At 47.5% G+C, this 26,233-nt stretch overlaps 4 protein-coding genes across 9 annotated transcripts; 1 reads left to right on the forward strand and 3 right to left on the reverse strand.

The window, feature by feature from the left end:
• Positions 1–80: 80 nt before the first annotated feature.
• On the reverse strand, positions 81–6,888 carry LOC121233546. Its single transcript, XM_041126224.1, has 5 exons — positions 6,849–6,888; positions 6,123–6,508; positions 6,020–6,091; positions 1,927–2,137; positions 81–1,707 (listed from the first exon to the last, which is right to left on the reverse strand). The coding sequence occupies exons 1-4, from the start codon at positions 6,886–6,888 to the stop codon at positions 1,982–1,984; spliced, it is 654 nt and encodes a 217-aa protein (XP_040982158.1). The 3' UTR covers positions 81–1,707; positions 1,927–1,981.
• Positions 6,544–20,888, reverse strand: LOC115345455 (dynein light chain 1, cytoplasmic-like). Of its 3 annotated transcripts, none has more exons than XM_030024182.2 (3): positions 20,793–20,888; positions 8,515–8,657; positions 6,544–7,176 (listed from the first exon to the last, which is right to left on the reverse strand). In XM_030024182.2, exons 2-3 carry the CDS (start codon positions 8,644–8,646, stop codon positions 7,039–7,041), a joined length of 270 nt encoding a protein of 89 aa, XP_029880042.1. In that variant the 5' UTR covers positions 8,647–8,657; positions 20,793–20,888; the 3' UTR covers positions 6,544–7,038. The 3 variants fall into 3 exon arrangements, with proteins under 3 accessions (XP_029880042.1, XP_029880044.1, XP_029880043.1); XM_030024184.2 differs by lacking the exon at positions 20,793–20,888 and adding an exon at positions 9,227–9,381; XM_030024183.1 differs by lacking the exon at positions 20,793–20,888 and adding an exon at positions 9,227–9,354 and having other exon boundaries at positions 8,515–8,652.
• On the reverse strand, positions 6,544–20,890 carry LOC115345457 (dynein light chain 1, cytoplasmic). Of its 4 annotated transcripts, none has more exons than XM_030024187.1 (4): positions 20,793–20,890; positions 20,086–20,228; positions 18,846–18,987; positions 6,544–7,030 (listed from the first exon to the last, which is right to left on the reverse strand). In XM_030024187.1, the coding sequence occupies exons 2-3, from the start codon at positions 20,215–20,217 to the stop codon at positions 18,850–18,852; spliced, it is 270 nt and encodes an 89-aa protein (XP_029880047.1). In that variant the 5' UTR covers positions 20,218–20,228; positions 20,793–20,890; the 3' UTR covers positions 6,544–7,030; positions 18,846–18,849. The 4 variants fall into 4 exon arrangements, with proteins under 4 accessions (XP_029880047.1, XP_029880048.1, XP_029880045.1 ...); XM_030024188.1 differs by having other exon boundaries at positions 6,544–7,010; positions 18,826–18,987; XM_030024185.1 differs by lacking the exon at positions 6,544–7,030 and having other exon boundaries at positions 18,591–18,987.
• On the forward strand, positions 10,661–17,920 carry COQ5 (coenzyme Q5, methyltransferase). Its single transcript, XM_030024178.2, has 7 exons — positions 10,661–10,858; positions 11,276–11,425; positions 11,864–12,088; positions 14,987–15,093; positions 16,785–16,873; positions 17,091–17,202; positions 17,318–17,920. The coding sequence occupies exons 1-7, from the start codon at positions 10,699–10,701 to the stop codon at positions 17,417–17,419; spliced, it is 945 nt and encodes a 314-aa protein (XP_029880038.1). The 5' UTR covers positions 10,661–10,698; the 3' UTR covers positions 17,420–17,920.
• Positions 20,891–26,233: the final 5,343 nt, after the last annotated feature.

The raw sequence follows: 26,233 nt of genomic DNA on the forward strand, positions 1-26,233 counted from the left end.
ACTCGTAGTCCTCGGCCGCCGCGGAGCACGCCGGGAGCTGTAGTCCCGGCACAAAGCCGCCGGAATAACGACCTGGCGGCTCGGGCAGGTCTTGTCGTTTATTTTCCAAAGCGGTTCTGCAAGAGGCAGCAGCGGAAAAAGAAACAAAGAGGAAGAAAAGTCGTCAAAAAACAAATCGGGAGGAAGAGGGAGGTTGGGAACAGAAGGAGCTAAAGGCTGTCACTTCCCAAGCAGGTAGGAGTTGACAGTACTAGGGGTTAAGCTGGTGAACACAGGGGCCTGAGAGGATATCAAGAATCAAGCGTTTCCACTGAACTGTAGCAAACAACTGTGAAAGTATAAAAATACAATGCCTAGTTTAAGTGAACTTTTAAACTTTTCCTTCAAAGCAAAAGGGGAAAAGCACAAGGCAACAGTGATGCCTTGAACAAAGGCAGAAGGAACATTTTACTGTATCACCGTACTAACAAACTTTTGCTTGCTTGAAAACTTCAAAATTTTGGTATGTGCTAATTAGATAAGAAAAACCTTGACCTTGTCAATGGTATGTGTTGGAGGCGCCAACAGACAGGAGGCCTTGGGCCTGATGTGCGTCAGCAGACAAGAAGCCTTGGGCCTTGATGATAAGCTTTGAGTTCTGCTGAGTTTTTGTAATTAAAAATTGCCAAGGCCAATTAACTAGGAGAAAGAGATGACCCACGCTGCGCGTGACCAAAGGGTGGACACTATGTAAATGATAATATGAATATGTATGACTGGAATAATATAAATCTTTGCATGCTGTAGGTAACGGTGTGCACGATAGGTGGAGCAATCCCCCGCGCACCCAGAGTTGCAATAAAGAATGCCTGCTCTCTAGAACTCCAAACTGAGTCTTAGAGAGTTTCTTTGACCAGGTTTTTCGGTAACAACAGAGATTCTAGAGGCATTTTAATTAACCCTTAAAATAACATTCAAAGATCTTGAGCCTATCTGCTGATCCCTTTCCCGTTATTTTAGGGATGACAGCTGCAGGTTCACTGAAAAAACATTTCCCAGGTTTCTTATAAGAAAAGTAGGGGTGGAGTGCAAAAGGGCAGAGCTAATAAATAATATTTTAGGAGAAGCCTCATAAAATGCCTTCTTTTAACACCTGTTTGCTCCCTATTTAGGTCTGTTATTCTCAGAGTTACTGACCAAATTATGAGGGTGGTTACCACAGTGTTTAGATGTTTTGGATTTGGGAAAAGAAACCTTGTAACAAAGTTAGTCATCCACATTCACAGGGAAATACCAAACAGCACAAGCAATACTAGAATGAGAGGGTACATAGTCGTAAAACTTTTAAAGGCAGAACACAACACTTTTATTAGCAAAGAAGCTGGCTGTGGAAAGAAAATAAATACAAGGAAGGTTTTTGGTTTTGTTTTTTGCTATTTTTCCCCCAACTACAATAAAAAACATCAACCATGCCAGCAAAATCCCTGCCATTACCCTTCAAGGCCAAGCTGTGCTCCCTCAGGAAGGCTGAAGGCACCAGGCTTCGTGCCATTAGCACACAACTCACTAATGAGATGAGAGTTTGAGAAACGGTCCATAGCTCTAAGCACCCTTGATGAGAACAGTAACAGGACCCAGGCAGACGAGGATGAAGTGACTGGTCTTCTGAATCACAAAATTCCTTCCCACAGTGCACTGCCAGGTAGGATTATATTTTCTGTCAAACTCCTGCAGAAGAAACCATCAGGAACTTAGTATTACTATTCAAGTGCTGTCCTTGGAGAGTGGAGGAAAGGATTTAAATGGAAGGAATTGTGAAAGAGAAGGGGAAGAACCAAAAAAGTGCATATAAGGGGTACAGAAAGGAACATAAGGACACCAGTCTGCAGAGAAAGTCTGAATGGATTATCTACTGTCCACAGAACTGGCTTCTCTAGAACTACTTACCCACCAACATTTTTGCTTGATTTTTGAAGTCCATATAGCATTCAGTAGGAAGACATTATGAGCAAACGCTTATCCTTTTTACATGAGCTGCAATATCATGCTTGACGTTGTGTTCCTCCAGAGACTGCATGACACACTCCACAGCATCTTGCTGCATCTCTTCGGGCATGTTCACATTCTTGACCATGGCTGTCTGACCACCCAGGGATGTCTGTATCAAACAACGAAAAGAATTCAAAGTTGCAGGAGCAGCTGCCTGCCAGGATCCCCCTGCCAAGCATTCGCACAGGTACCGTCCTTCCCAAGGAGCTCCCGGGGCCGGCGCGGAGCCCACAGCCGGGGCCCTGCAGCGTCTTCGCCGGGGGCGTCGGGGCACAGGCACAGCCCGCGCTCGGAGCCGCACGAACGAACGCTGGCTGCTCCGGCCCGGAGCCACACAAGCCCCGCCGGCCGCCGCCGCCCTCCCAGCCCCTCCGCAGCTCGGCAGCCCCGGGAGAGGGCGCAGCCGCTCCGGCGCCCGGCCCCGCCGGCCTCCCCGTCCCGAGGCAGGCGGACGAAGCCCGGCACCCCCCGCCAAGGGCTCGGAGCCGCGCGCGGCCACAGGGGAGGCTCCCGCCTGCAGCTCCCGGGGAGGCGGCCGCTCTTCCAGGGCCCAGGTACGGGGGAGCCGCCGGGACACGCACCGCACCGCTATCGGCGGCGCTGGCTGCCCGGCCTCAGCCTTCCCGGTACCTGGGTGGGACCCGGCCCCTCCCGGGAGCCGCGCTGTCCCAAGGCCGCCTCACGGGGCCCCACCCGGCCCTCACAAAGCTCCCCTCACCGTTTCGCAGGCGCCGCGGGCCCGGGCGGACACGGAAGCAGCTCCCCTCCCGCTCCGCCGCTGCGTCGGTTTAACCGACCCGCGCCCGCCGCGGCCACCTCAGGGCGCCCCAACCCCGCCCCCTCCGCACCGCCCGCCAGCCATTGGTCACCGCTACTGCCCGCGCCGGGCGCTCATTGGCCAGCACCGGGCCCCGCTTGGGGGTGGTGTTCCCTTTCAGACCAGCGTGCCTCCCGCCTGCAGCCGTGGAGGGGAAGGCGCGCTGGCCGAGCCGCCCGCCCCGCCCGCGGTGAGCAAGCGGGGACACCGCGGGAGAGCGGCTGCAGCCCGAACGCGTTCCGAAACTGTCGTAATACTCAGGACGCTGCAAGTGAGGAAGGAGCCTCGGCTAAAAGCCCCCCTCCGGTGCTCTCTGGCAGACGGATTTACTGTAAAACCAGATTTACTGGCCGAGCACTCCCCCTTACCTCCCACCGCACAAATTGCTGCGAGTGGGAAGTGGCTGCTGAGCCTCTTCTCGATAAGGAAGCTGCTCTCAGCAGGGACTCTGGTTACTGAAAACACACGCAGGGCACTGAGCTTACCTTCAAGGCTCCACACATCTACCAGCGCAGTCCTAGCCATCGGACAAACGGACTGCCTTTGACCCAGGCCAAGGGCTTGCGGTAACTCCTATTCGTTACCTACTCCCCTAACCACAGGGCTCCTCTGTGCGGCTCTGGGTTACCGACTTACTCACGTGTTTAGCTCAGCATTCAGATACTCTGGATTCAGGAAGAGGTTTCTTTGAAAGGTGGTTGTTCACAGGGAAATGAGGAGGAGGACAAGCAACGATAGGGAAAAAGAGAAAACAGCCGTAAAGCTCTTAAAGATGGAACACACATACCATTTTTATTAGCAAAGCAGCCGACTTTGGAAAGAAAACAAATACAAGGCTTTTTTTTTTTCCCCCCTAAACACAACAAAAACACCAGCCACTCCAGAAAAATCCCTGATGTTACCCCTGAAGACCAAGGTCTGCCTCCTCAGGAAGGCTGAAGGCACTAAGCTGCTGCCGTTAAGTGTGCAGTCCTGTAAGCGTGAGCAACTTTGAACTACGATCCATAGCTCTAACCAGCTTTAAACAGAAGAATATTTCCTCCAAGCACAAGGAACAAGGTGAAGTGCTTGGTCTCATGAGACACATAGCTGCCAAATTTCCTTCCTACAATGCAGTGCCAAGTGGGACTATATTTCTTCTCAAACTCCTACAGAAGAGATCACTAGGAACTTAGTATTACCACAGTTCTCACCCAAAAGTTGACTACAGATTTTTTTGTCATTAATGTGTCTCTTCTTAACAAGTATCACTTTTTGAAAAGGCAATTAAGAATCTGGATATGCTTTTAAGGACTGTGTTACTTGCCTCTTATACTTCACCTGCTGCTTAGACACCAAAAAAAAAGCCCACAGCATTTCCTAGCTGAGCAGGAATAAGCCCAGGGACTGCAATTCCCCCCCTAAAGTCATACCATGTTCTGAAACTATACCACTGAACTATCCATGTTCTACCATCATACTTGGAAGCCTACCACGTTTCAAAAAACAAGATATACAGCTCTACTAAAAGCAGAACATTCCAGTCAGTCATTATAAATTGTTATATCCAAATAGCTCTCAAATGAGGGAACTTTCCATGAGAACATGCAAGCATTTCTGATCAGTTATTACAACCCTGGATAAATTATGTCCTCACCACAATTTCTCAGGTTCCAATCAGGAGCCTCCAGGAAAATACAACGCGCTCAAACCCTCTGCTCTCCAATAACATAGAATGTTCTTACAAATGGAAAAAATAAACCTGCTTATATCTCTGTTAGGGTGACAGGAAAGGAAGACTTCCCCAACAGAAGCAATTTTACCATTTAGTTAAATGACTTTTCAAACAGGTCTTCCACGCAGATTCATGTAATATTTAACCTCCACTAGCACCCTTAGATTTCTTTATTCTCCTGAGATAGCAAACCATCAGAACTAGATCTTTTGCACATCTGTTATTCTTCTTCATGCATAGATAAAAGCAGGTATTCTGTGAACCCCAGATAAACAGTGATCCAAGACATGGGATTTTAGCACGGTTCAGCACATAAAAGGAGGATGTGAATATAGATGTGCAGAAAATTACTTTTCCCTGCAAATTTTGAACCAGCTAGCCAGCGTTTCAGAACTATTACAGAACTATGAATAGAACGATAAGACTAATTTGAACACAACTTAAGTCAGGGACTAGGTAAAAAAAGTAATCGCCCCTGAGGAAAGTTACAGCAGGCTTCAAAGGGCTGTATTTTCTACCAGCTAATCAGTCACGCTGGTAAAAGCCAGCAGATGCTCTCCTATTCCACTACACAATGGCATAGTGAAAAAACAATTAAAAATAGAAGGCCTTGCAAAACAAAAAGTAGGAAAGGTACATGTAAGGTGTGGGAAAAGGAACACAGGGACACCAGACCACAGGAAAAGTCTAACGTATCTTGTGTCCACAGAACTTGGTTTCCCCAAAACTGTAGCAAAATTCACCCTGCTTGACTTCTGGTGTGGATAGCGTTCAACAAAAGGATATTACAAGCAAACATTTACACTCTTTATAAGGGCAACATTTTCTCTTTCAACGTTATATTCCCCTATGGCCAAAATGGCACACTCCACAGAGTCTTGCTGCATCTCTTCGGACATGTCTGCATTCTTGATCACTGCCTTTCAATCACTCATTACTGCCTGTTCTGAGCAAAGAAGAGGACAACTCGAAGTTGCAGGAGCAGCTGCCTGCCAGGATCCCCCTGCCAAGCATTCGCACAGGAACCGTCCTTCCCAAGGAGCTCCCGGGGCCGGCGCGGAGCTCACAGCCGGGGCCCTGCAGCGTCTTCGCCGGGGGCGTCGGGGCACAGGCACAGCCCGCGCTCGGAGCCGCACGAACGAACGCTGGCTGCTCCGGCCCGGAGCCACACAAGCCCCGCCGGCCGCCGCCGCCCTCCCAGCCCCTCCGCAGCTCGGCAGCCCCGGGAGAGGGCGCAGCCGCTCCGGCGCCCGGCCCCGCCGGCCTCCCCGTCCCTCACACCCCTTGGCGGGCGCCGCGGGACCGGCCCTGTGTGGAGCGGAGCGGGCGCGCGCGCTCCCCCTCGGCGGCGGTTTAACCGACCCGCGCGCGCCGCGGCCGCCTCAGAGCGCCCCCAGCCCCGGCCGGGCGGGCTGACGGGAGAACCCGCCGCCGGCCGCTCCTCCCGCCCCGGCTCTCACCGCCTCCGGGCTCACGCTCCCCCGCGGCGGGCGCGACCGAGACGGATCGCAGGTGCTGTCCTTCGCTGCCGGGCGCACCGGAGCCGCAGGGGCGGCTCTTGTCCATGGCGGAGGTCACGCGGGCCCGGCGCTGCAGCACGAACGATGTGCCGCCGGGCGAGGGCTGCCCCGTAATGGCGACGAGTCGCCCACAGCAGTGGCCGGGACCCGGATGGAGCCGTTCCCGGGCGGAGCCGCGGGGCACGCCGGGACTCGTAGTCCTCGGCCGCCGCGGAGCACGCCGGGAGCTGTAGTCCCCCGGGACGCCGCGGGAACCGCACCGGTCCTCGGCCACCGCCCCCAGCGCCGGCCCGCTCCCGGCCGCCCCTCCCGACTCCGGCACTGAGCCCCGGCCGGGTGGCAGCAAGGCCTCGGGCCGCCCGCGGCCTTCCCGGGCCAGCCCCGCACAGGGCTGCCGGACTGACCGGCGGCCTCGTCCGGGCCCGCTCACTCACCGCCGCCGCCCGAAATTAAAAGCTGGTGGCTCGGGGAGATCTCGTCCTTTATTTTCCAAAGCGGTTCTGCAAGAGGCAGCAGCAGAAAAAGAAACAGCTCAGACTTTGGGGCAGTACATCCGGCAAAACAAGAGGGGGGAAAAAAAAGTCATCAAAAAACAAATCAGAAGAATAAGGGAGATTTGGAACAGAAAGAACTAAACACTGTCAGTATTTACATAGCACAAACAGTAATTGGGCAATACTGTAGATAGCTATAAAACTCTCAAAGGCAAAACTGCTCCAACAGCTCTAATAGCAAAGCAGCAGCCTTCTAAAAAAAAAAAAATAAATACAAGGAAGACTCTTGGTATTTTTCCTTTTTATATCCACCATGTAACATCATCATCTGCTATAGCATAATCCCTGCCATTGCCCTTCAAGATCAAGGTCTACGTCCTCAGGAAGGCTGCAGTAACTAGTCAGAGGAGTCAGCACACAGTCCTGTAACCGGATGCAAGTTTCAGCAACAGTCTGTGTTGCTGTTCAACCAGACTTGAAAAGAAGAATAGCGACTTGGCCGAGGTAGAAGTAGATGAAGTGCTTGGTCTCATGGGTCACGTAGCTGCCAAAGTTCCTTCCCACGATGCAGTGCCAAGTGGGGTTGTATTTCTTGTCAAACTCCTGCAAAACAGATCACTAGAAATTAAGAACTCTTCTAAACAGGTATTCGCTTTCTGAGCAAGGCAATTAGAGGAAGAGCAGATGCTCTTAAGCACTAGGATTATCTTATTTACATCTTATTGTTCACCTGCTGCTTAGTCAGACAAAAAAAAATAAGCACAAAAAAAAAAAAAGCCACAGTGCTTCCCATGTGAGCAGCAGTAAGTTTATAACATTCATTTTGTTCAGGGAAAGCAGTCTTTCTCCCCCCATAATTCATACCATGATCTGAAACTGTAGCCCTCGAGTAAAAGCTTCACCACTCATTCTATACCCAGAGAGATTAAGCCATAATTTAGACTTTATTGTTCATGAAATTTCTCTGCCACATGCTCTGTTACACCAGTACTATAAACAAATCTAAGAATTTGTTTTACATGTTTCAAACAAATCCTCTACAAATTCCCAGTAGCTGCTACAAAGAATACCTGAAAAATATTAGACTAAACACTCTCTTTTCCATTGTCATAGATACTTCCCACATCTGGGGGGGGGTGGGGAGGGTGGGAAGCCTTTCTGTATTGTGGGCATAGCAAACCAGTATTTCTCTAGTGGAAGCAATCATTCTGCTTAGTTGAATTACTTTTTAAACAGCTCTTCCACTCAGATCAGTTTAACTTCCATTGACGCTCTTTGATTTCTCCATTCTCCTGAATTGACAAAGCAGGAAATATAATCAGAACTAGATCTTTCCCATGTTCAGTATTATTAATCCTACATAAAGAATGACACAAACATTGCAAAAAAACAGATAATCAGGGCCACCAGGACTTTTTGTGATTTTTTTTTTCTTTTTTGCTTCGTTACTACATAAGGAGAGGTGTCGTTACAGTAGACTTGTAGAAAACTACCTTTCCTTGCAATTTTTGACCCAGTTGGACAGAACTGTGAAGAGATCCTTAAGATTAAGTTCAGTAAAATTGAAACCAAGGACTATGTAAATCAGGGTTTCTCTCAGAGGGAAACCGTAGGAGAGCTCAATAGAGGCCCTGTGTTTTATACCAGCTCATCAGTCACAGGGACAGTCAGCTGCCACTCTCTGTTCACCTGGACAATGGGACAGTGGCAGGAAAGGCTTAAGTAGAAGGTGCTGCAAGAGAAAAGCAGGAGGACCTGGAAAAGTCCATGCAAAGGGTGGGGAGAGGAACATAAGGACACCAGCCAACACAGAAAGTCCAACTCGATTATCTAGTGTCTCTGGAACTTGTTGCTCTAGAGCTACTTGCCTAGCAGCATTCTCCCTGCTTGATTTTTCATGTGCACAGAGATTTCATGAGGACATTACAAGCAAACATTTACCTTCTTTATGTGAGCAGCAATGTCCTTCTCGATGTTGTACTTCTCTAAGGCCTGAGTAGCACACTCCACAGCGTCTTGCTGCATCTCTTCGGACATGTCCGCATTCTTGATCACTGCCTTTCGATCGCTCATGATTGCCTGTTCTGAGCAAAGAAGAGGACAACTCGAAGTTGCAGGAGCAGCTGCCTGCCAGGATCCCCCTGCCAAGCATTCGCACAGGTACCGTCCTTCCCAAGGAGCTCCCGGGGCCGGCGCGGAGCCCACAGCCGGGGCCCTGCAGCGTCTTCGCCGGGGGCGTCGGGGCACAGGCACAGCCCGCGCTCGGAGCCGCACGAACGAACGCTGGCTGCTCCGGCCCGGAGCCACACAAGCCCCGCCGGCCGCCGCCGCCCTCCCAGCCCCTCCGCAGCTCGGCAGCCCCGGGAGAGGGCGCAGCCGCTCCGGCGCCCGGCCCCGCCGGCCTCCCCGTCCCGAGGCAGGCGGACGAAGCCCGGCACCCCCCGCCAAGGGCTCGGAGCCGCGCGCGGCCACAGGGGAGGCTCCCGCCTGCAGCTCCCGGGGAGGCGGCCGCTCTTCCAGCGTACGGGGGAGCTGCCAGGGTGGCCAGGCACCGGCTGCCCAGGCTCAGCATTCCCGGTGCCCCGGTCGGACCCAACCCCTCTTGGGAGCTGTCCCACCGCAGCGCTCAAGGCCCTCACGCCGCTCTCCTCACCGTTCGGGGGGTGCCACGGGAGCGGCCCTGCGTGACACGGAGCGGGCGGGGCACAAAGGAACGCGGACACGCAACTCGCTCCGCCGGCGCGCCGGTTTAACCGACCCGCGCCCGCCGCCGTCGCCTCCAAGCGCCCCCAGCCCCGCCCCCTCCCTACTGGCCACCAGCCATTGGTCACCGCCACCACCCCCCCGAGCGCTCATTGGCCAGCATCCGGAGCTCTCGTAGCACTTTACCGCAGCAGTTTCTTTCAGACCGGCATGCCTCGCGCCTGCACCCGTTCCCATAGCGACGGGCGGCCGCGCAGGTGCCGGCGGAACCCGGACTCGGCGGCAGCGAGTCCTCTGAGGCGGCCCCGGATCCCCCAGAGCCTCCCCCGGGGCACGGCGTGTCCGCGGCATTCTGCTTGCGGGTACGCCTGGGCTGGTTGCTTTCAGGCGGTGTGCAGCCTCTGCTCGGCCTTCCCCTTTCTTTCCTCACGGCTGAGCTGCCTGAACGTGGCTGGTTGCTGGTGCCTGTACAGGGGCCTGTGACTACAGCGTGAGAGAGGCTCTCCCGGTCGCTTCTCTGGTACCTAAGGATCATCTCTCCCTATAGCTGAAGCAGACAAAAAATAACCCCAAACAAAACCAGAAACATATGTGATGCTTTGCAAGGCATCCTGCCGCAAAGAACATAGAAGAAAAAAAAAATCAAAATTTTAGGTTTTGCTTAATTCTGCAGGTAAGATATAGGAAAATCATGGTAGGGTCTGATGATGGCGCTAATACGTCTCAACAGGTAAAGAAGATCTTGGCAAGGGAGGGCGACTCGTACTGGGGCAGCGCAGTCTCTGGTCTGATTTTTTTAAGCGTGATGTAATCTTTCCTGAGAAAGGGTTAAGTAACTTCTTTTTATCTACAAAGCTGACAATTTCTGAATGATTCAAAGTAATGTGACAAGTGGGGCAGCTTTTGCAAAAGAACAGCAGAAAAGGTGCCTAATTTGCACTCACGTTCCTAACAGGCAACGTTTCGGTCCTCCCCTTGGTTCATCAGAACCTACAAACCAACCCTCCCCCCTACTCCCCGTGAGGTTTTACTTAAGCCAGGAAACTGCAAAATTAAAAATCCGAAGAGGTTAGAGAAATTTATTTGTAAAATTACTCAAATATGCTGCGTGGGGCGTGTCGTTTTTTTTTCCCCGTCACGTCTATTCTACCAGGACAGATTCAGCTGCACACACAAGCAGCCGGTAGCACCGGGATGTTCGGCGGCTGTTTCAGGCCAGAACTTACGTCCCCCTCAGGCTGTGGAGAACCCGGTACACCCTCGGTATAAATACCGCCTATGGGGCACGGAACCTGAGTACAGAGCCCGGCCCCAGCCCGCCCCGGCCGGGCCGTTCCCGTCCCGGCGGGCCGCCTCCCGCCCCTGCGGGGCCGGCCGTGGCCGCGCCTTCCGCCGGTATTGCGGAGGTCGTGCCCTTACAAAATGGCGGCGGCGGCGGCGGGGCTCTGCCCGTACCGGGCGCTGCTCGCCCGCCGCGGCGGGGCTCTGCGGGCTCTCTGCGGCTCCGTGCGGGGCCTCGCCGCGGGGCCGGAGACGCACTTCGGCTTCCAGACCGTGACGGAGGCGGAGAGGAGGGAGAAAAGTGAGGGCGGCGGCGGGGTCCGCTGGGGAGCCGGGCGGAGCCCCGGGGGAGGGCGGGCTGGAACCTAACGGGGCAGCCGGCGCGCCTCGGCTGTGGGGGTGAGGGGGTGCTGGGGTTGTGTTTGCAGCCGGGCCGTTGGTTTGAGACGTTACCGGGAGTGTCGGTGAATAGTATCGGTGTTATGCCTGCTTGATTCTTCCCCTCTGCTCCGGATGGGTTACGGGAAGAGGCTGTGTTTCTCCAAAGAGACGTTTGTCAGGCGACAGGCTCGGTAGGATGCGATCACTTTTTTGAGTTTTCAGGTGGCTTTTCAGTTCCATGTCATGACAGACCTCCACGAGGCAATGAGACACATTTTACTTCCACAGGAGCATTTTTAAGTAAATTGCATCTCATTCTTGTGTCTTTTCTTTGCAGTTTATCATGTCTTTGAAAGTGTGGCCAAGAAATATGATGTAATGAATGATTCAATGACTTTAGGGATTCATCGAGTGTGGAAGGATATCCTCTTGCATAAAATGAACCCTTCTCCTGGAACACTTCTTCTTGATGTTGCTGGAGGAACAGGTAAATAATTTTGGTGAGTTCCACATGACAATGCCACAGTTTTTGAACTGTTTGAGTCTGCTCAGACTTAAGTTGCCTAGCTTTTTTTTTTTCCTTCCCTCAGTTCCCTGTCTTTAAAACTAGCGAAGCATCTACTTGATTTTCAAAGAGAAGAGTTGAGAGCTAACTTCTTTGCATTTTGAAATATCTTGCTCTAAGGCTCTGAAAGTTGTTATAGTACTGCCCTGATATGTTATGGAAAACTGTTTCCATTTGTAGAAAGTCATAGACTGTGTGTTTTTAATATGTTCCCTTTATATATTTTTAGATATACATACGCACACACATTCCCTCTGTCTCTCTATACTGTGTGTGGGTTTTATTTTTATAGCCTTATGTTCCAATTTCCTGGAGTCAGAAAACATTCCAAAACATGTATGTATCGTTTAAAACATGCAGGTGACATAGCCTTTCGATTTATTAATTACGTTCGCTCTGCACGAGAACGCCAGCTCCAGCGGAAGCTTAAGCACCATCAGAATTTATCGTGGCAGGAAATTTCTGAGAGTTACCAGGAAGACAAATTTAAGTCGCTAGGGGATTCCCAAGTGGTGGTCTGTGACATTAACAAAGAAATGTTAAAAGTTGGGAAGCAGAAAGCACAGCATCTTGGCTACTCCGAAGGTAAGTCATGCATTGTACCATTTCAGCAGCATGCCTGAGAGCAAGAATTTGACTTATGATAGTCATCAGGTAATCACCACTTCAGGATTACGATATACATTATATAGCCGTGGTCTATACTATAGTTGTGCTTGCATATTTGCCAGTGTTGAGTTACTTTTTCAGTGAGCATATATGTAGTATGTTGTTCAGATGTACAGTGATCCTCTTGAATAATACTTGAACTTTCAGAAATATATATGTGGCAATGTCCATGAGGTCTGATAACCAGCTACCCATCAAAATTGGTCAAATAATCTAAACCTGCTGTTTCTATCTGTGCAAATGAATCTGATTTTACTAAGGCAGATAATGCAAAAGAGCTCAGCCCTAGAACGATTACACTGAAGATCTTATAATGCGTATTTTAAGAATCAAGGCAGTAAATAAAAAATACAAGAACTAAAGTATATTGTGAACCTATGAAACTTTCCACAGTTAGAGCATATGCTGATAGTACTCGGAGAAACTGAATTATATTAAATGTTAGTTTGCAGGTCAATGGATTAATTCACTGATATCTAGAATTTGTTGGGGACTACACCAATCCTGATTGAAAAGCCTGATTTTAAGAAGTAAGACATAGAGAAAGAAGTCCTGCTTGTGGCTCAGTGTCTGTATGATGGTTGTTTATCCTCTCAGTTTATAGATACTTGGCAAATATTTTAGCAATGTAAAGTATACCAGAAAGTTCCTGAACTTTGTTTGCCTGGGTACCACCATTAGGAATGCCCTGGGCAGCCTCTGTGTGTGTTACAAGATCTGCAAGTCCTTTCACTGCACACTGCTCCCACACCCCTGTTGGTTCTCCCATCACAGCTGCAGCCAATGAACCATCTAGCATATACCGCTCGCGGCCAGCTCCTGGCACTACGGGTGTGTGTATGTGTGAGAAGATGGGGCCTTGCAAGAATGGTCCTCCAAGCAGGTACAAGTGAATTTCCTGCCTGCAAATTGTGTAGGCTGAAGGATGTACGGAACAGCTCAGTAGCACAAAGGGGCTGAAAGAGAAGCTGCTGGCATAGGTTCTTTCAGCTGCTCTTGCTCCCTGTTGGTGGGTTACCCCAATCCATTGCCTGCCTGCCTCTCTCTTTTCTTTAAAAAATGAACTGATTGTGGAAGCATTGGTTCTTCCAGCTCTGGCAGATTGCTTGCATCATGCTTTTCTGAGCAGCTTGCCAGCCTGTCCAGAGCTGTTTCTATGCATCCTAGTTTAGTAACACCTGAACTGTATCAACATTGTAAGTATAAAAGCTTTGCAACCGTAGCTTAGGACCTGAAATAAAGCTTGATGCTGCCTGCCAGCTACTATAAATAAAGCATTTTGTTTAATTGGCTGCACTTTTTAGGTATTTTTGTGACTTGCCAAATTATCAAAATGAGTATTTATATTTTTTAACTTTCTTCCCTGTACATCATAGCTGTAGAAGCCCAGCTGTCTTATTGTTGCCTGGGTTGCTTTACGCCCCACCGTGCCACAATTCTGACTTACTCTTTTTCACTCTCTTGTTCAGCATATATCCATTTAATATGTCCTACCTTCTGTTTGTTGTAGTAATCTCATTTCTGAGCTTGCTTATCTGTTGATTGTCTGAGGACTACTTTTTTTTTTTTTTCCCCATAAAATTGTAAGGGGCAGTTTTCTTTTACTGTGTTCCTATATACATTCACCAACAGTGGGGGCTGTGCATGCCAAAAAGAAACACGTGTTACACAATTGCTGATTGTGCACTTTGGCTAGCCAGGAGTGGTAGGCTGCGCTGCCTGTGCCCCAGTTCCCCTTGTTGGACGCTGACAGCCCCTTTTATGTATCAGCTTAAAAACTCCTGGCTGTGATTTTACCAAAGTGTATTCTGAAGTGCAGTTTTCCTGTTGCTCAGAAGCTTTTGACGCTCACTTCTTGGGTATCTTTTCAAACTGTCTACATTTAAGTAACACTAATAATTGCTGTTTTAATAATGTTGTGTGCTGTTTTGCATACAATACTTTCTACAACTATGAATACACATATTTTGTAAAAATGAAATCTGAATGTCTCCTGGCAACAGCTGTTGTTTTCTGCTGTGTTTTGTCCTCCTCCATGTCACTTTCTAGCATACTGCTCTTTGAAACTGCTGATCTCTGTTGCAGAAGACTCCTGGGTTTTTCTGTTAGTTTTTTTTGTTTTGCGTTTGAGTCACCAAAACCAGTGAATTTAAGAACTATTAATTCTAAATTGAGCAGTCTTATTTCTGGTACAAATAACCTGGACATCTGTGCGCCACAGATAGACATGGCCTTGATTCATTGGAGTTTTAGGAAGCAACACAGCTGCAACAGTATCACATACTGATAGTGCTGATGGAGGGAGTGTGGCTTTTCATGTTCCTCAATCTATGGACGCTTTCCAGCAAAATGTTTTAAGTGTTTTCACCATTGTTGCATGGCAAGACTTTAATCATTGTTTATAGTTATTCTTTGAGCAGAGATTCTTTTTTTTGCAACTTTGCTACAAACAAATGGCAGCCAGTGTCTGGAAAGCCAGTTGCTTTCCAGTACGATGCAAGATTTGGGTGAAATCTTTTTGGCAGACTAAGGCACTGTGAACACAACGTGTGTATATGCAGAAGAATGTTTTGGCTGATCTGTAACATTAACTACTTTGCTTGAAAGACAGCTGTCTAGTACAGGGCCTTGAAAGCCTTCTGAGTATAGACCAAGGTGTCTTTCCTCCAACAAAAATGCAAAATTGAAATATTAGTTTAAAATATCACTTTATTAATAATAATTTCCTTCTGGAATAGAGAAGTTCTAGTCTTTCTGGAGCAGTCTGAGTTATATAAGGTCTGTTCAATACCATATCCTTGGCTTTTACTACAGGTTTGTCCTGGGTGCTTGGGAATGCTGAAGAGTTGCCCTTTGATGATGATAAGTTTGATGTTTACACAATTGCCTTTGGAATCCGAAATGTAACTCGTATTGATTTGGTAAGTTGCTATAGTGTATCCTGATGTGAGGTCCTTATGATTCACCTAAGGTTTTTTATTCTAGCAGAAGAAGCAAAGGAAGAATTCCTTTGGATAAAGGAACATCTTTATCTACTCCTGAAGCATTTTAAATAAGTGACATGTAGTGTGCAACTTGTTTGAATGAAGAATGCAATTAAATTCCCCACCTTTGTCATAAACAGTTAGATTTATACTAGTTGCACCCAATCCTTCCAGCTTGGCAAGGCACACAATCTCTTCTGAAGGCAAAAAGGGCTGAATGCTGCAGTCATTCCCCACCTTCTCCTGACCTATGGTGTTACTGGATCTACACATGCACAGTGCAGTCAGTCTGCGTGTCTCAAATCTTCCTGAAGCACCTGATCTATATCCCACCCACAGTGGGTCCAGTGCTTCCTGCCCCATTCTGTTTGTCTGGCTGAGCCAGCAGAGCTCCCAAAGCAGAGAGTGGGAACCAGCTGGCTGCTGGCACTGCTGCCATTGAACTAACCTGTTCAGCCCACTTCTGCTCAGTGTCTTTACACTGGTTGGTAGTAGTTTCCCATGAAGAATGAGTATGATTTTAATTAGGGTAAGTAGTACCCTTTGTTCTGAACAGTATCTGTCCTTCCAGAATGACTAGCTGTCTTGGGGGTGAAGATAAGTTAGATCACCTGTCTAGCTGGACTAGTTGTCTGTGTTTTGGAGGAGTGTGTTACAACTTGGCAATGCTCCTTCTATGGAAGGTGTAGCATTTGAATCCAAACCACCTTGAACTGTATGCCTTTGAACATCTCTTAATGTGGATGGCTTTTCACGATGCTTCGCCTACACCCTTCTGAAGCACAGGCTTTTTGCCTTCATGGATACAGCAGTCTGGTAGAATAGCTCCCTGGAGACCTGCCACAAAACACAGACAAGCCTCCAATTCTTTTATAGAGCTCCTGTCTGTGTATGTGTACTGTTTATATTTTATCCCTTAGGAACATGATAGTTGAAGCCAAGCAGATGTACAACCTGCAGAGGTTCTTGAATACAACTCTGCTGTGCTCTTGTATGAAAGAAACATACAGCTGTAAACAGAATTTTGTCTTGGTGGTTCTTCTTAAGTGTTTTATTTTGGATATAGGATGGAATTTTCAAAGTAGCCAAAGATTTTTCTTCTTCTCTTTCCTTCCTCCCTGTTCTTACGCATTGCTTATCCAAAACCCAGTATAATTTCTTCTTTGATCCTTTGGGTGTGCCTCACAGTTGAGTAAATATTTTTTTATTTCTTTAAAAAAAAAAAAAACACCTATCATGCCCTCTTTTCATTTTCCGCTTCTTGTAGCTGAGTCACCTTCTCCCTTTTGGGTTTGGTCTGTAATTACAAGAGCTCTGCTGGCAAGCATTCATCAACTAAGAGTAGGGAAAAACAAGAAAAATTGCAAACCTGACATCATAGTTTCAACATAAAGCCTGGTATAAATCTATTTATGTAACAGCAAGAGTGTTTGTGGTTTGGTTTTGTTGTGTGTTTGGGGTTTTTTTTGTACTTGTTTTGGGATGCTTCTCCACAAGTAAATATTGGAGATTGCCAATCAGGATTCTCTTTACTCCCCTCAGTTCATCACTGAGTTGCCGTCATATGGCATGATCATAGGCAGGTGCTGTTCTACAGCAACAAACTTATCTCATCTGCTTTGTCTCAGGCACTTCAGGAGGCCTATCGTGTGCTGAAACCAGGAGGAAGATTCCTCTGCCTTGAATTTAGTCACGTCAGCAACCCTCTTCTTTCCAGGTAGGAACATGGTGACACTTCATGCAATGTCACAAGGCTTTCTTATTTGTACTCAGCCAGAATAAGAGATGGAGGCACTTTGAGGCCACCTCGTTGTGCACTTTTAAAAACAGATACAGACTCCATATAGCATAGTGGTACAGAGATCAACTTATGTTGGAAAGGGTTGGTTTTAAACTTGTTTGTATTAATCTGCATTTGCTGTCTGTCTGTGCAGGCTCTATGATCTATACAGTTTCCAGGTTATCCCTGTTCTGGGTGAGGTTATCGCTGGTGACTGGAAGTCTTACCAGTATCTTGTGGAGAGCATCCGACGTTTCCCCCCTCAGGTAAGACAGTATTTCTCTGAATTTACTAACACACAACACGGTCCCAGTGTAATCTTGCAGGCAGCTGGCTTATAGGCCTTCAGGTTGTTATAATTATGGAACTATTATTTTTCAGGAGGAGTTGAAGGCAATGATAGAAGATGCAGGCTTTTTTAAAGTGGATTATCAGAATTTAAACTCAGGCATTGTTGCCATTCACTCAGGTTTCAAACTGTGAGTCTACTATGTAGCAAAACACAGGAAGTGTAATTTTCCTGAGGAATATGAAAGCTGTGGAATTTTAACGCCATCAAGATTGAAGAGGAGTTTTAAGAACTTTGTGCAGTCAGACCCAGAAGAACGTCAGCTGCCTCTTCTCTCCCAAGAAACTTGCAGATGGAGTGACTCCTGTGGTGTTTCTTACACTTGCATTTCCCTTCAAGCGCAGCATAAAGGACATGGACAAAACTCAGCAATGCTAACAGATGAAGCAACTTCAGTTACCAGTGATGTGGATACAGAAATAGACTGAGTAGCCTTGGAATAAGATGCCTCCTGTTTTTTTACTAAGCTTCAGGGAGGGTATTATACCAGTGAGAAGTAATTTGGATTTATTACATTTTTATTAAGCTATCATTATCTTTGTCATGTGGACTTCAAGGGATTTTTTTTCCCATGATTCCTTTACATCTTTCAAAGGCAAATGGAAGGCTTGTGAAATAAAACAGCTCTGGGTCAACTTTTTTCACTTAAGTTAATATTTTAACCTTTATAAGAAGGTTTCCTTTCTAAGAAAGGAATTCTTTTCTGAAGAATGACCACATACCTGTATTCTGGGATGAGATGACATGTTTTCACCTCCATACAAAATCTTTTTGTCAAAGCTAGATGCATAACCTCTACATAAAAATACTGTGCATTTCCTTCTGTTCTTTAAACAAAACTGTTGAAGAACAGATGCTTCTGTAGCAGGATACAGGGCTAGATTAAAAAAAAAAACCTAGAGAAGGTAAATTACATTCTGAAGTGACAGGTGTGTAATGAACTAGTATGAAAATTTCTCTCTTCTGAAAATTGGGAGATGAAAATACTATTGCTTTTAACTCACCAATTCACTGAAAATCAGAAAAGCAGCACCATGTATCTAAACTCCAGAATTTGCACTGGAGGTTGTGCATACTGAAAATATACTTACCAAGAATTGAAAAGCAGTCTCTCTTCTCTCTGGGAAACTATCTCCTGTTGTTCTCAGTCAGTAACTGATGATGTAATCATAGATCAGCCCAGGCTTCAGATGTGGATTTCAGGGAGGAAACAAAGGTGGGGATGTTCCTCCTTCATTCACAATGGAATAAAGAGGGTAATGTAAGCACTAAGAGGGCAGAAGGGTAAAGAAAACTCTTAAAGGATAAACTTGTTCCAACAGTTTTATTAGCAAAGCAGCTGTCTTTTGAAAGAAAATAAATACAAGGAAGACATTTTTGCCTTTTTTTTTATAGCCACAATGAAAATACCAGCTGCTACAGCAAAATCCCTGACTATTAACAATACAACAAAAGACCTGAAGATCAAGGTCCGTCTCCTCAGGAATGCTGAAGGTAGGAGGCTGTTTGGAATTAAGTGTGCAGTCCTGTAACCAGGTGCAAGTTTCAGTAACAGTCCATGGTTCTAACCAGACTTGAAAAGAAGAATAGCGACTTGGCCGAGGTAGAAGTAGATGAAGTGCTTGGTCTCATGAGTCACGTAGCTGCCAAAGTTCCTTCCCACGATGCAGTGCCAAGTGGGATTATATTTCTTGTCAAATTCCTACAGAAGAGAGAACTAGAAATTTAGCATTTTTGTGAGAACTGTACTAATATTGTCTAACAGGGGTTTTTTTGCAATATGTCACTTGTTAACAAGTATCACTTTTGGAAGAACGCAATTAAGGAGCAACATATGCTCTTAAGTGCAAGGATCATCTGTCACTTTAACTCATCTGCTGCTTAGTCAGACCAAAAAAAAAAAAAAGTGCTTCCAAGCTGCGCAGGAATAAGCTTCAGACATATGTTTGGGGAAGTAACTTTTCCCCAAAGTCACACCATGATCTCAAACTGTAATTTTAAGAACTTCACTGCTTGTTCTGAATCTCTACAGATTAAGCCATTATTTTGACTTCATTGGCTGTTTTCAACAAGGGTGTTGAAAGGACTCTTGATGAAAAATTCTCTCCCACATCCTTGGTACCAGATCATGAGACCATGTTCTTCCTACATGCTATAGTCAGGAGCCTGCTATGACTTTCAAATAAACTCATGTGTACGAATCTACTGTGAGTAAAACCGTGCAGTCAGTGGTTGTGTAGTGCAGTGTTTAACAGCTGTCAGCCAAAGAGACTTTTTGTGAGAGCATGCAAGACTGTGTTCTGCTCAACCAAACCGTTCAACTACTTGCAGCTCCATTAGGCTCCCAGTAGGAGTCAGAGAGAAAATCTGACAAACTGGAAGCTATGAACCACCTGTTCTGCATTAGCATTAACAGTTTGTCTTGCACGTGGTGGGGAAAAAGAAACAAAACCAAAACCACTTATTACAAGGTCAGCAAACCCCCACTTCTCAAATAGGCTCCATAGAGCCCCAGCTCACAGGGACAGTGAGCTGCCACTCTGTTCACCTGGACAATGGGACAGTGGCAGGAAAGGCTTAAGTAGAAGGTGCTGCAAGAGAAAAGCAGGAGGACCTGGAAAAGTCCATGCAAAGGGTGGGGAGAGGAACATAAGGACACCAGCCAACACAGAAAGTCCAACTCGATTATCTAGTGTCTCTGGAACTTGTTGCTCTAGAGCTACTTGCCTAGCAGCATTCTCCCTGCTTGATTTTTCATGTGCACAGAGTTTTCATGAGGACATTACAAGCAAACATTTACCTTCTTTATGTGAGCAGCAATGTCCTTCTCGATGTTGTACTTCTCTAAGGCCTGAGTAGCACACTCCACAGAGTCTTGCTGCATCTCTTCGGACATGTCCGCATTCTTGATCACTGCCTTTCGATCACTCATGATTGCCTGTTCTAAGCAAAGAAGAGGACAACTCGAAGTTGCAGGAGCAGCTGCCTGCCAGGATCCCCCTGCCAAGCATTCGCACAGGTACCGTCCTTCCCAAGGAGCTCCCGGGGCCGGCGCGGAGCCCACAGACGGGGCCCTGCAGCGTCTTCGCCGGGGGCGTCGGGGCACAGGCACAGCCCGCGCTCGGAGCCGCACGAACGAACGCTGGCTGCTCCGGCCCGGAGCCACACAAGCCCCGCCGGCCGCCGCCGCCCTCCCAGCCCCTCCGCAGCCCCGGGAGAGGGCGCAGCCGCTCCGGCGCCCGGCCCCGCCGGCCTCCCCGTCCCGAGGCAGGCGGACGAAGCCCGGCACCCCCCGCCAAGGGCTCGGAGCCGCGCGCGGCCACAGGGGAGGCGGCCGCTCTTCCAGGGCACGGGGGAGCCGCCGGGACACGCACCGCACCGGGCGACGCGAGGTGCCCGGGCACCGGGACGGCTGAGGCACGGCTGCCGGTGCCCGGGCCGGCCCCCCGTCCCGGTCTCTCTCGGGAGTCGCCCTCGCCCCGCACCCCCGCCTATCCCCTCACCCACCGTTCGGCGGGCGCTGCGGGACCGGCGCTGTGCGGAGCGGCGCGGCGGTGCGGTCTGCCCACTGCGCGCCGCGGCCACCACCGAGCGCCTCCGACCCCGCCCCCCTCCGCACCGCCTGTCAGCCATTGGTCACCGCCTCCGCCCCGCCGAGCGCCCATTGGCCGTGGCCCGGCGCTCTCCTAGGATTTTACCGTTGCGTTTTCTTTCAGACCGGGATGCCTCGCGCCCGCGTCCGTTCCCACAGCGACGGGCGGCCGCGTGGGCGCAGCGCCGGGCTCGGCGGGGCTCGGCCGGGCTCGGCCGCTGGGGCGGCCCCCGGTCCCGCCGCAGGACGCGGGCGAGGTACCGGAGAGCACGCCCCGCACGTCCCACAGAGCGCGTGCTGTGCGGGATGTTAACGTAGATTTCAGCTCCGAACGGAACGGCCCCAGCCCCGGCTCCCGCGTACTCCTCCCTGTCGTCAGCTGGCGATCCTGGGCAAAAAACCTGCTCCTTGAAGTACGCTCAGTCTCCAGTGCATTTAATGTGTCCGCCAGTTTCTGTAAAACACCTTTCCGTAGTTGATACGTGGGCCCCAAAGGCCGTTTTATTACTCGCCCCAACCCACATCTCAGAGACGCCGAATGTAACCCAGTAACCTCTGCAGCAGGCCCCTGTTTCTCTTTGAACTTTGAACAGCTCTTTCAGTAAGATGCCCTTTACTGAGAGGAAAGCCCACCCATGTTCGAGGAAGGAGTTCCATAGCTTATAAATGGCACTTGATCATCTTTTCTATTCACGTGTCTGTTTTCAGTTTGTTTTTCAGACTAAGTGACCTCTGATAGAAATCTATTACCCATGTTTACTGAGTATGATCAAGTCAGCTCTAAACTTCGTTCCTTTTGTGAACTGAATCCATCAGACTTCTTAAGTCTCATTTAAGGTGTGTTTTGCAGACCTCACTATTTCTGCAACTCTCGCCCCCCCTTTCTTGGGGGGGGGGGGTGTTTTGGTTTGGTTTGGTTTTGGTTTAAATGAAGCAAGATGTTTTGGGAGATCCCTAGTGCTCTCTTTGGTTAGTTTCACTCTCCCTGGGGCACTTTCTGCTTGTACTCTTGTCAGCAGCTAGAAAATTGCTGTTGAATCTTCCATACCTGGTGATCTGTTAATAACAGGACTCTGAACCATGTCTATTGCAAACAGCACAGGATGACTTAAAAAAGGTTTTCAAATACTGGTTGGTGGGACTGCCATTTCCTTGTAGAAACAAAAAACTCAAGAGCAGTCATCCACCTCACATGAAATGCAAATATTTTTCGTATTCATACAGTATAGTTACCTGCTCAGTGTCATTCATAGCAAAAGCAGCATAACTGGAAGCAACCTTTTGCTTTTGCAAACTTTGAGGTGACGTCAGAAGAAGATACTGTCCCCAAAATATTAAAACTGGATAATGTAGTACTGTTGTCACTCTAGAGTATCTCAGAAGTAACTTCTGGCTTTAGCTCCCAGGTTTTAGCATTCCAATTAGAAGAGATGCAATTCACAACTTTTTGCTTTCTGTCTTGCCATCAGGAGCATGTGTTAGGGACAACTCTGAAAGTCATGAAATTAAGGGAACTTATCTGGTTTAATCCAGCAGAAGAAAGAGCATAAGAGACCTTGTGTGCTACCAACTTGAAGAAGCTTTGCATAGTCTCGGGGCCACAGTAAGCAATTAATTTACAGAACTGTGTTTAGTATCTGCAGCACTAGCAATGGTTCTTTGAGTACTAGACAGTTTTGTGCTGACAGAACTGAACCATTTAACAACCTTCCCAGGGCTTACAAGGAACTTCAGAAACACCCATGAATCTCTGAGGAGGTGGTTGTGTTTGGTAGCTGCAGGCAAATTTCTATGCATTTATTAAGAAACGGTTAGCTGGAGGAACAGATGTGATGACGACTGCAGGAAATGTCAGTGTGGGTGAGATACACATCGTTAACAAGAAACATTAAAGCCTGAGATACACGGCTTTAAAGAGAAACATTAGAGCCTTACTTGTTAATCAAGAATATAAAAGTATAGTTTCCCTCAGGACAGAGCTGCAGGGGAAGGCAGAACAAATACACATAGGAGATGATAGCTGGAGTAGAGGAGGTGCCAAAGAAAATTGGGTAATGAATAAGGCATATCATGAGATTCCTCTTGCAGATGGAGGTTAGATTGCAAGCACTTCTCAGTTGAGGCCTTTTTTTGCTCTGTGTTGTATACCATATCCCTATATCTAATAGAGATTTTTCCTGGGGTTCCTAGTTACTATCAAAACATAAAATAATCACTATCAGCAATAAAACAACTTCCGTTTTCTTTTTTCCATAAAACTGAAGAAATCTCCACCTTGAAATTTTCTTTGTAAACCTGGAATTTATATGCTGGGACTTCTAATCCAATTTTGTATGTCACAGATTTACATAGCAGTGGAAAAACCTTAGCAGGTTTAAGTCCAGTTATCTCCATGGTCTCCAGGGAAACCAGCTAGATACATCATCTTAGAATCTGGCCTCCTTTTGTTGTTTTTTTTTTTTTTAACCAAACAGATTTTTTTTTCTTTTTGCCATATCTATTAACCACTGAGAAAAGATTAGTTATTTCACAAATATACATTATGTTTGCCTCACTGCAGTTACAAGGAATTTACAGGTAGTGATTTTATTACACGAGTCCTTAACTATACTTATTCACTTGCCAGGGTTTATAAACTGCATTGTGGCAGAATACTGCAAAGATCTGACCCAGATCCAGACCCACTTGCGTGTCAAGGCCCTGTGGTGAAAGCGGGTGAACAGGCACTATGAAGGGTGTCTTGTCCCTACCTCAGGGTGCAGCCGGGGCCCAGGGGGGCTTTGCGCCATCCCGTGGGGCACACCACCCACCACATTAGACACACCGAGGGCAGGCTGAGGCACTAACGTATTCTGCCCCATAGGCAGCTCATCTGGCCTTTACGAGGGTTTCTGTTTTGCTGGTTGCAGGTGTCTGAGTCAGGGCTGTAATTCCCTTATTAGTGGTGAAGTTGCAACAAACCCCTTCATTAAAGGAATGTGTGTTTTCCACTTTAAATGCAGTTTGGGCTGCAGGGAACAAGCATCAGGCAGTCTGTTCTCTCACTAGATTGTGTGGGTAAGGGACCAGCGGTGAATTGGCAGTTTTAAGATTAGCCTGTGCTGTACTGGGAATGTGGTATTATCTTTGTCCAAATTGTTGGTTTGGTTGTTGCTTTTAAATAGTTACTTGATGATATGTTGGGTTGGAAGCTCCTGCAGCCATGCAGTTCACTCTCAAATTCCTCTCCCTTTTTCTATGTAAATAACACTGTCCCCATTCTCTCTGACAGTCAGGGAAGGATGCCAAAATGGATAGAACAAGTGGGGATTTCTCAAACTGGGAATTCTCTGCTGACGTGTTTGTTGTATGGTGTGACTTGAGGTCTTTCCTTGTTGTGATTTATATATGCATCATAAATTACTTTTAGGCTGAGCTTGTGTATTTGTAAAACTTCAGCATTTGCAGGGTCTAAATCTTGAAAAGCCTGAGACTAAAGCACTAATACAGTGTTACAGCTTTGCATAGAATTGGATTAGTGGGGTTAAATAGATACTTCAACATCCTTGAAAGAATTCAAGTATCATAATAATTATATGTTTTGTGCGTATGCATATATGTATATGTATGTGTGTATATTATGGAAGCTTAAACAAATAATGAAGTAGCTGCACAAATAAGAGTGGGACAAGTGTTTGCTCTCACTTCCTGCCAGAGAAATATGAAAAAAAATATCAGTTCCAGAAAAAAAAGCAGTTCAAAGCTTACCAAACATGCAGCCTTTGAGGGTAGTGAGTGAAAGTGGATCCTACCAGTAGCTGTGATTTTTTTATACCAGGAGAGACAGCTGTAGTCCTTTTCACTCAGCCTAGCTTTTCCATTAAATACATGGCACATAATGAATGGCCTGAGAGCGAGCTTGTCAAAACAGTTTGTACACATAATATTAAGAGCAAGCCACTAATGGCTGAACCTAGTACCGGTACTATTAAAACTCTTTAGTAGTTTTTTCAGTGTTTTTCAAATTCTGATACTTCTAATATGCTTGGTAGACTTTTGAGATGTTAAGAAACAATGCATGTGTATCGTTAATCTCTAATTTGTATTATCTGTTGTTTGCAGGGATGTGGAAGATGCAGTTCGTGGGAGAATCGGTTGTTGTGGCTATGCTGAGAGGACTTCCTCTATCAGACAGCTGGCAGGACCTGAAGGGACACGTGCACCAAGCTGGTGGTGTTTATTATGCAGATGCGCAGAAAGACGGAATGGGAGTAATGGCTTTTCTCTGCAGAAAGATACAGAACATGCACTGTGTAAGCTGGATGACATCAAGTTATGATCTCATGAGGTGAGTTTCTGCCCTCAGGGGAAGCATGTACCTGCACGGTCATGGAGGAGCCTACTTTCCTTCTCCCATCAGGCTCTCCAGAGCTTTAAGAGCAGGCTCAGAACTGGTGATTAGTAGTATCCTATTACAATAACATCAGGGGTCTTTTCTAGCACTTCTGAAGATTCCACTGTGGCTCAGCATGTCACGATCTCTTCTAGTGCATGGAGTTACGGTTGGAATACATAATTGCAGATTCTTAAATCTGTAGGTGGACAGGGCACCACCCAGGAAGAAAAGTTTGTTTTTCAGCTTTTTACTGCACTCTTTATGGCCTGAAAGTGAATGGTCTGGACTACCATTTGATTCTAGTTTGCTGCAGTATTCTTCTTTCACCAGGTCTCTAGTTTTTCTCAGTGAGCTTTGGTTTATCTTGCCTCTGACTGTTGGAGTTTCTGTGAGGAAGCCTCAGCATTCTCTGCCAGGATGAGACAGTGACAACGTAGGTTGTTTGCTAGAGCAGTCTCCCAGATTTGCCCAGCACAGCACCTCTTCCTGTGATGGTCTCCTGGCCTCTGAGCCAGTAAGGCAGAGGCAGGGAGGCTCATTTTGTTCTTGGAGCTGTGCTACTTCTTTGCAACCACTTCTTTACTGTGGCTGAGCTTTCTGTGACAAACATCCCATCTGGGAGCTGATGGCTGAGGTGCTTGCCCCAGTGATTTCCTTACAGAATTTGAGGTACTGGTACATGACTGTTACTTGAGGGTAACAGGCTGAGCCAGACAGTTAACTCTTAATTTTCGGCACCCTCTTGCAAACAGAAATAACCCTGCGCTAATTCAGTCTATTTTTTTTCCCTCAAGATGGAAACTTTCCAAGCCAAAACCAAAACTGAGCTGCAAAAAAAGCATCTAGAGCTGCATGCTCAAAGATATTTTACTTCTAGGATATTATCATAACAGTCTGGGGAATGGTTTCTACAACTCTGAGATCTAAAGTAAAAGTTCAGCATCCTTATAACCAAATTACAGCTAGTAAAGTGGTGCTGTT

The sequence above is a fragment of the Aquila chrysaetos genome, chromosome 9, assembly GCF_900496995.4.
Source record: "Aquila chrysaetos chrysaetos chromosome 9, bAquChr1.4, whole genome shotgun sequence".
Taxonomy (NCBI): Eukaryota; Metazoa; Chordata; class Aves; order Accipitriformes; family Accipitridae; genus Aquila; species Aquila chrysaetos.

What these genes read in the sequence shown, in the direction of transcription:
- LOC115345457 (XM_030024187.1), bottom strand. Translation starts at nt 20,217, where the DNA reads ATGAGTGATCGAAAGGCAGTGATCAAGAATGCGGACATGTCCGAAGAG. An exon ending in TTGCTGCTCACATAAAGAAG is followed by an intron (nt 18,988 to 20,085) that starts GTAAATGTTTGC and finishes TCTCTTCTGTAG; the next exon opens with GAATTTGACAAGAAATATAA.
- LOC115345455 (XM_030024182.2), bottom strand. Translation starts at nt 8,646, where the DNA reads ATGAGCGATCGAAAGGCAGTGATCAAGAATGCGGACATGTCCGAAGAG. An exon ending in TTGCTGCTCACATAAAGAAG is followed by an intron (nt 7,177 to 8,514) that starts GTAAATGTTTGC and finishes TCTGTTTTGCAG; the next exon opens with GAGTTTGACAAGAAATACAA.
- LOC121233546 (XM_041126224.1), bottom strand. Translation starts at nt 6,888, where the DNA reads ATGGTGGATATAAAAAGGAAAAATACCAAGAGTCTTCCTT. An exon ending in AAATACCAAGAGTCTTCCTT is followed by an intron (nt 6,509 to 6,848) that starts GTATTTATTTTT and finishes GGCGGCGGTGAG; the next exon opens with TGAGCGGGCCCGGACGAGGC. An exon ending in CCCGCGTGACCTCCGCCATG is followed by an intron (nt 6,092 to 6,122) that starts GACAAGAGCCGC and finishes GCTCCGGTGCGC; the next exon opens with CCGGCAGCGAAGGACAGCAC.
- COQ5 (XM_030024178.2), top strand. Translation starts at nt 10,699, where the DNA reads ATGGCGGCGGCGGCGGCGGGGCTCTGCCCGTACCGGGCGCTGCTCGCC. An exon ending in TGATGTTGCTGGAGGAACAG is followed by an intron (nt 11,426 to 11,863) that starts GTAAATAATTTT and finishes TAAAACATGCAG; the next exon opens with GTGACATAGCCTTTCGATTT. An exon ending in TCCGACGTTTCCCCCCTCAG is followed by an intron (nt 17,203 to 17,317) that starts GTAAGACAGTAT and finishes ATTATTTTTCAG; the next exon opens with GAGGAGTTGAAGGCAATGAT.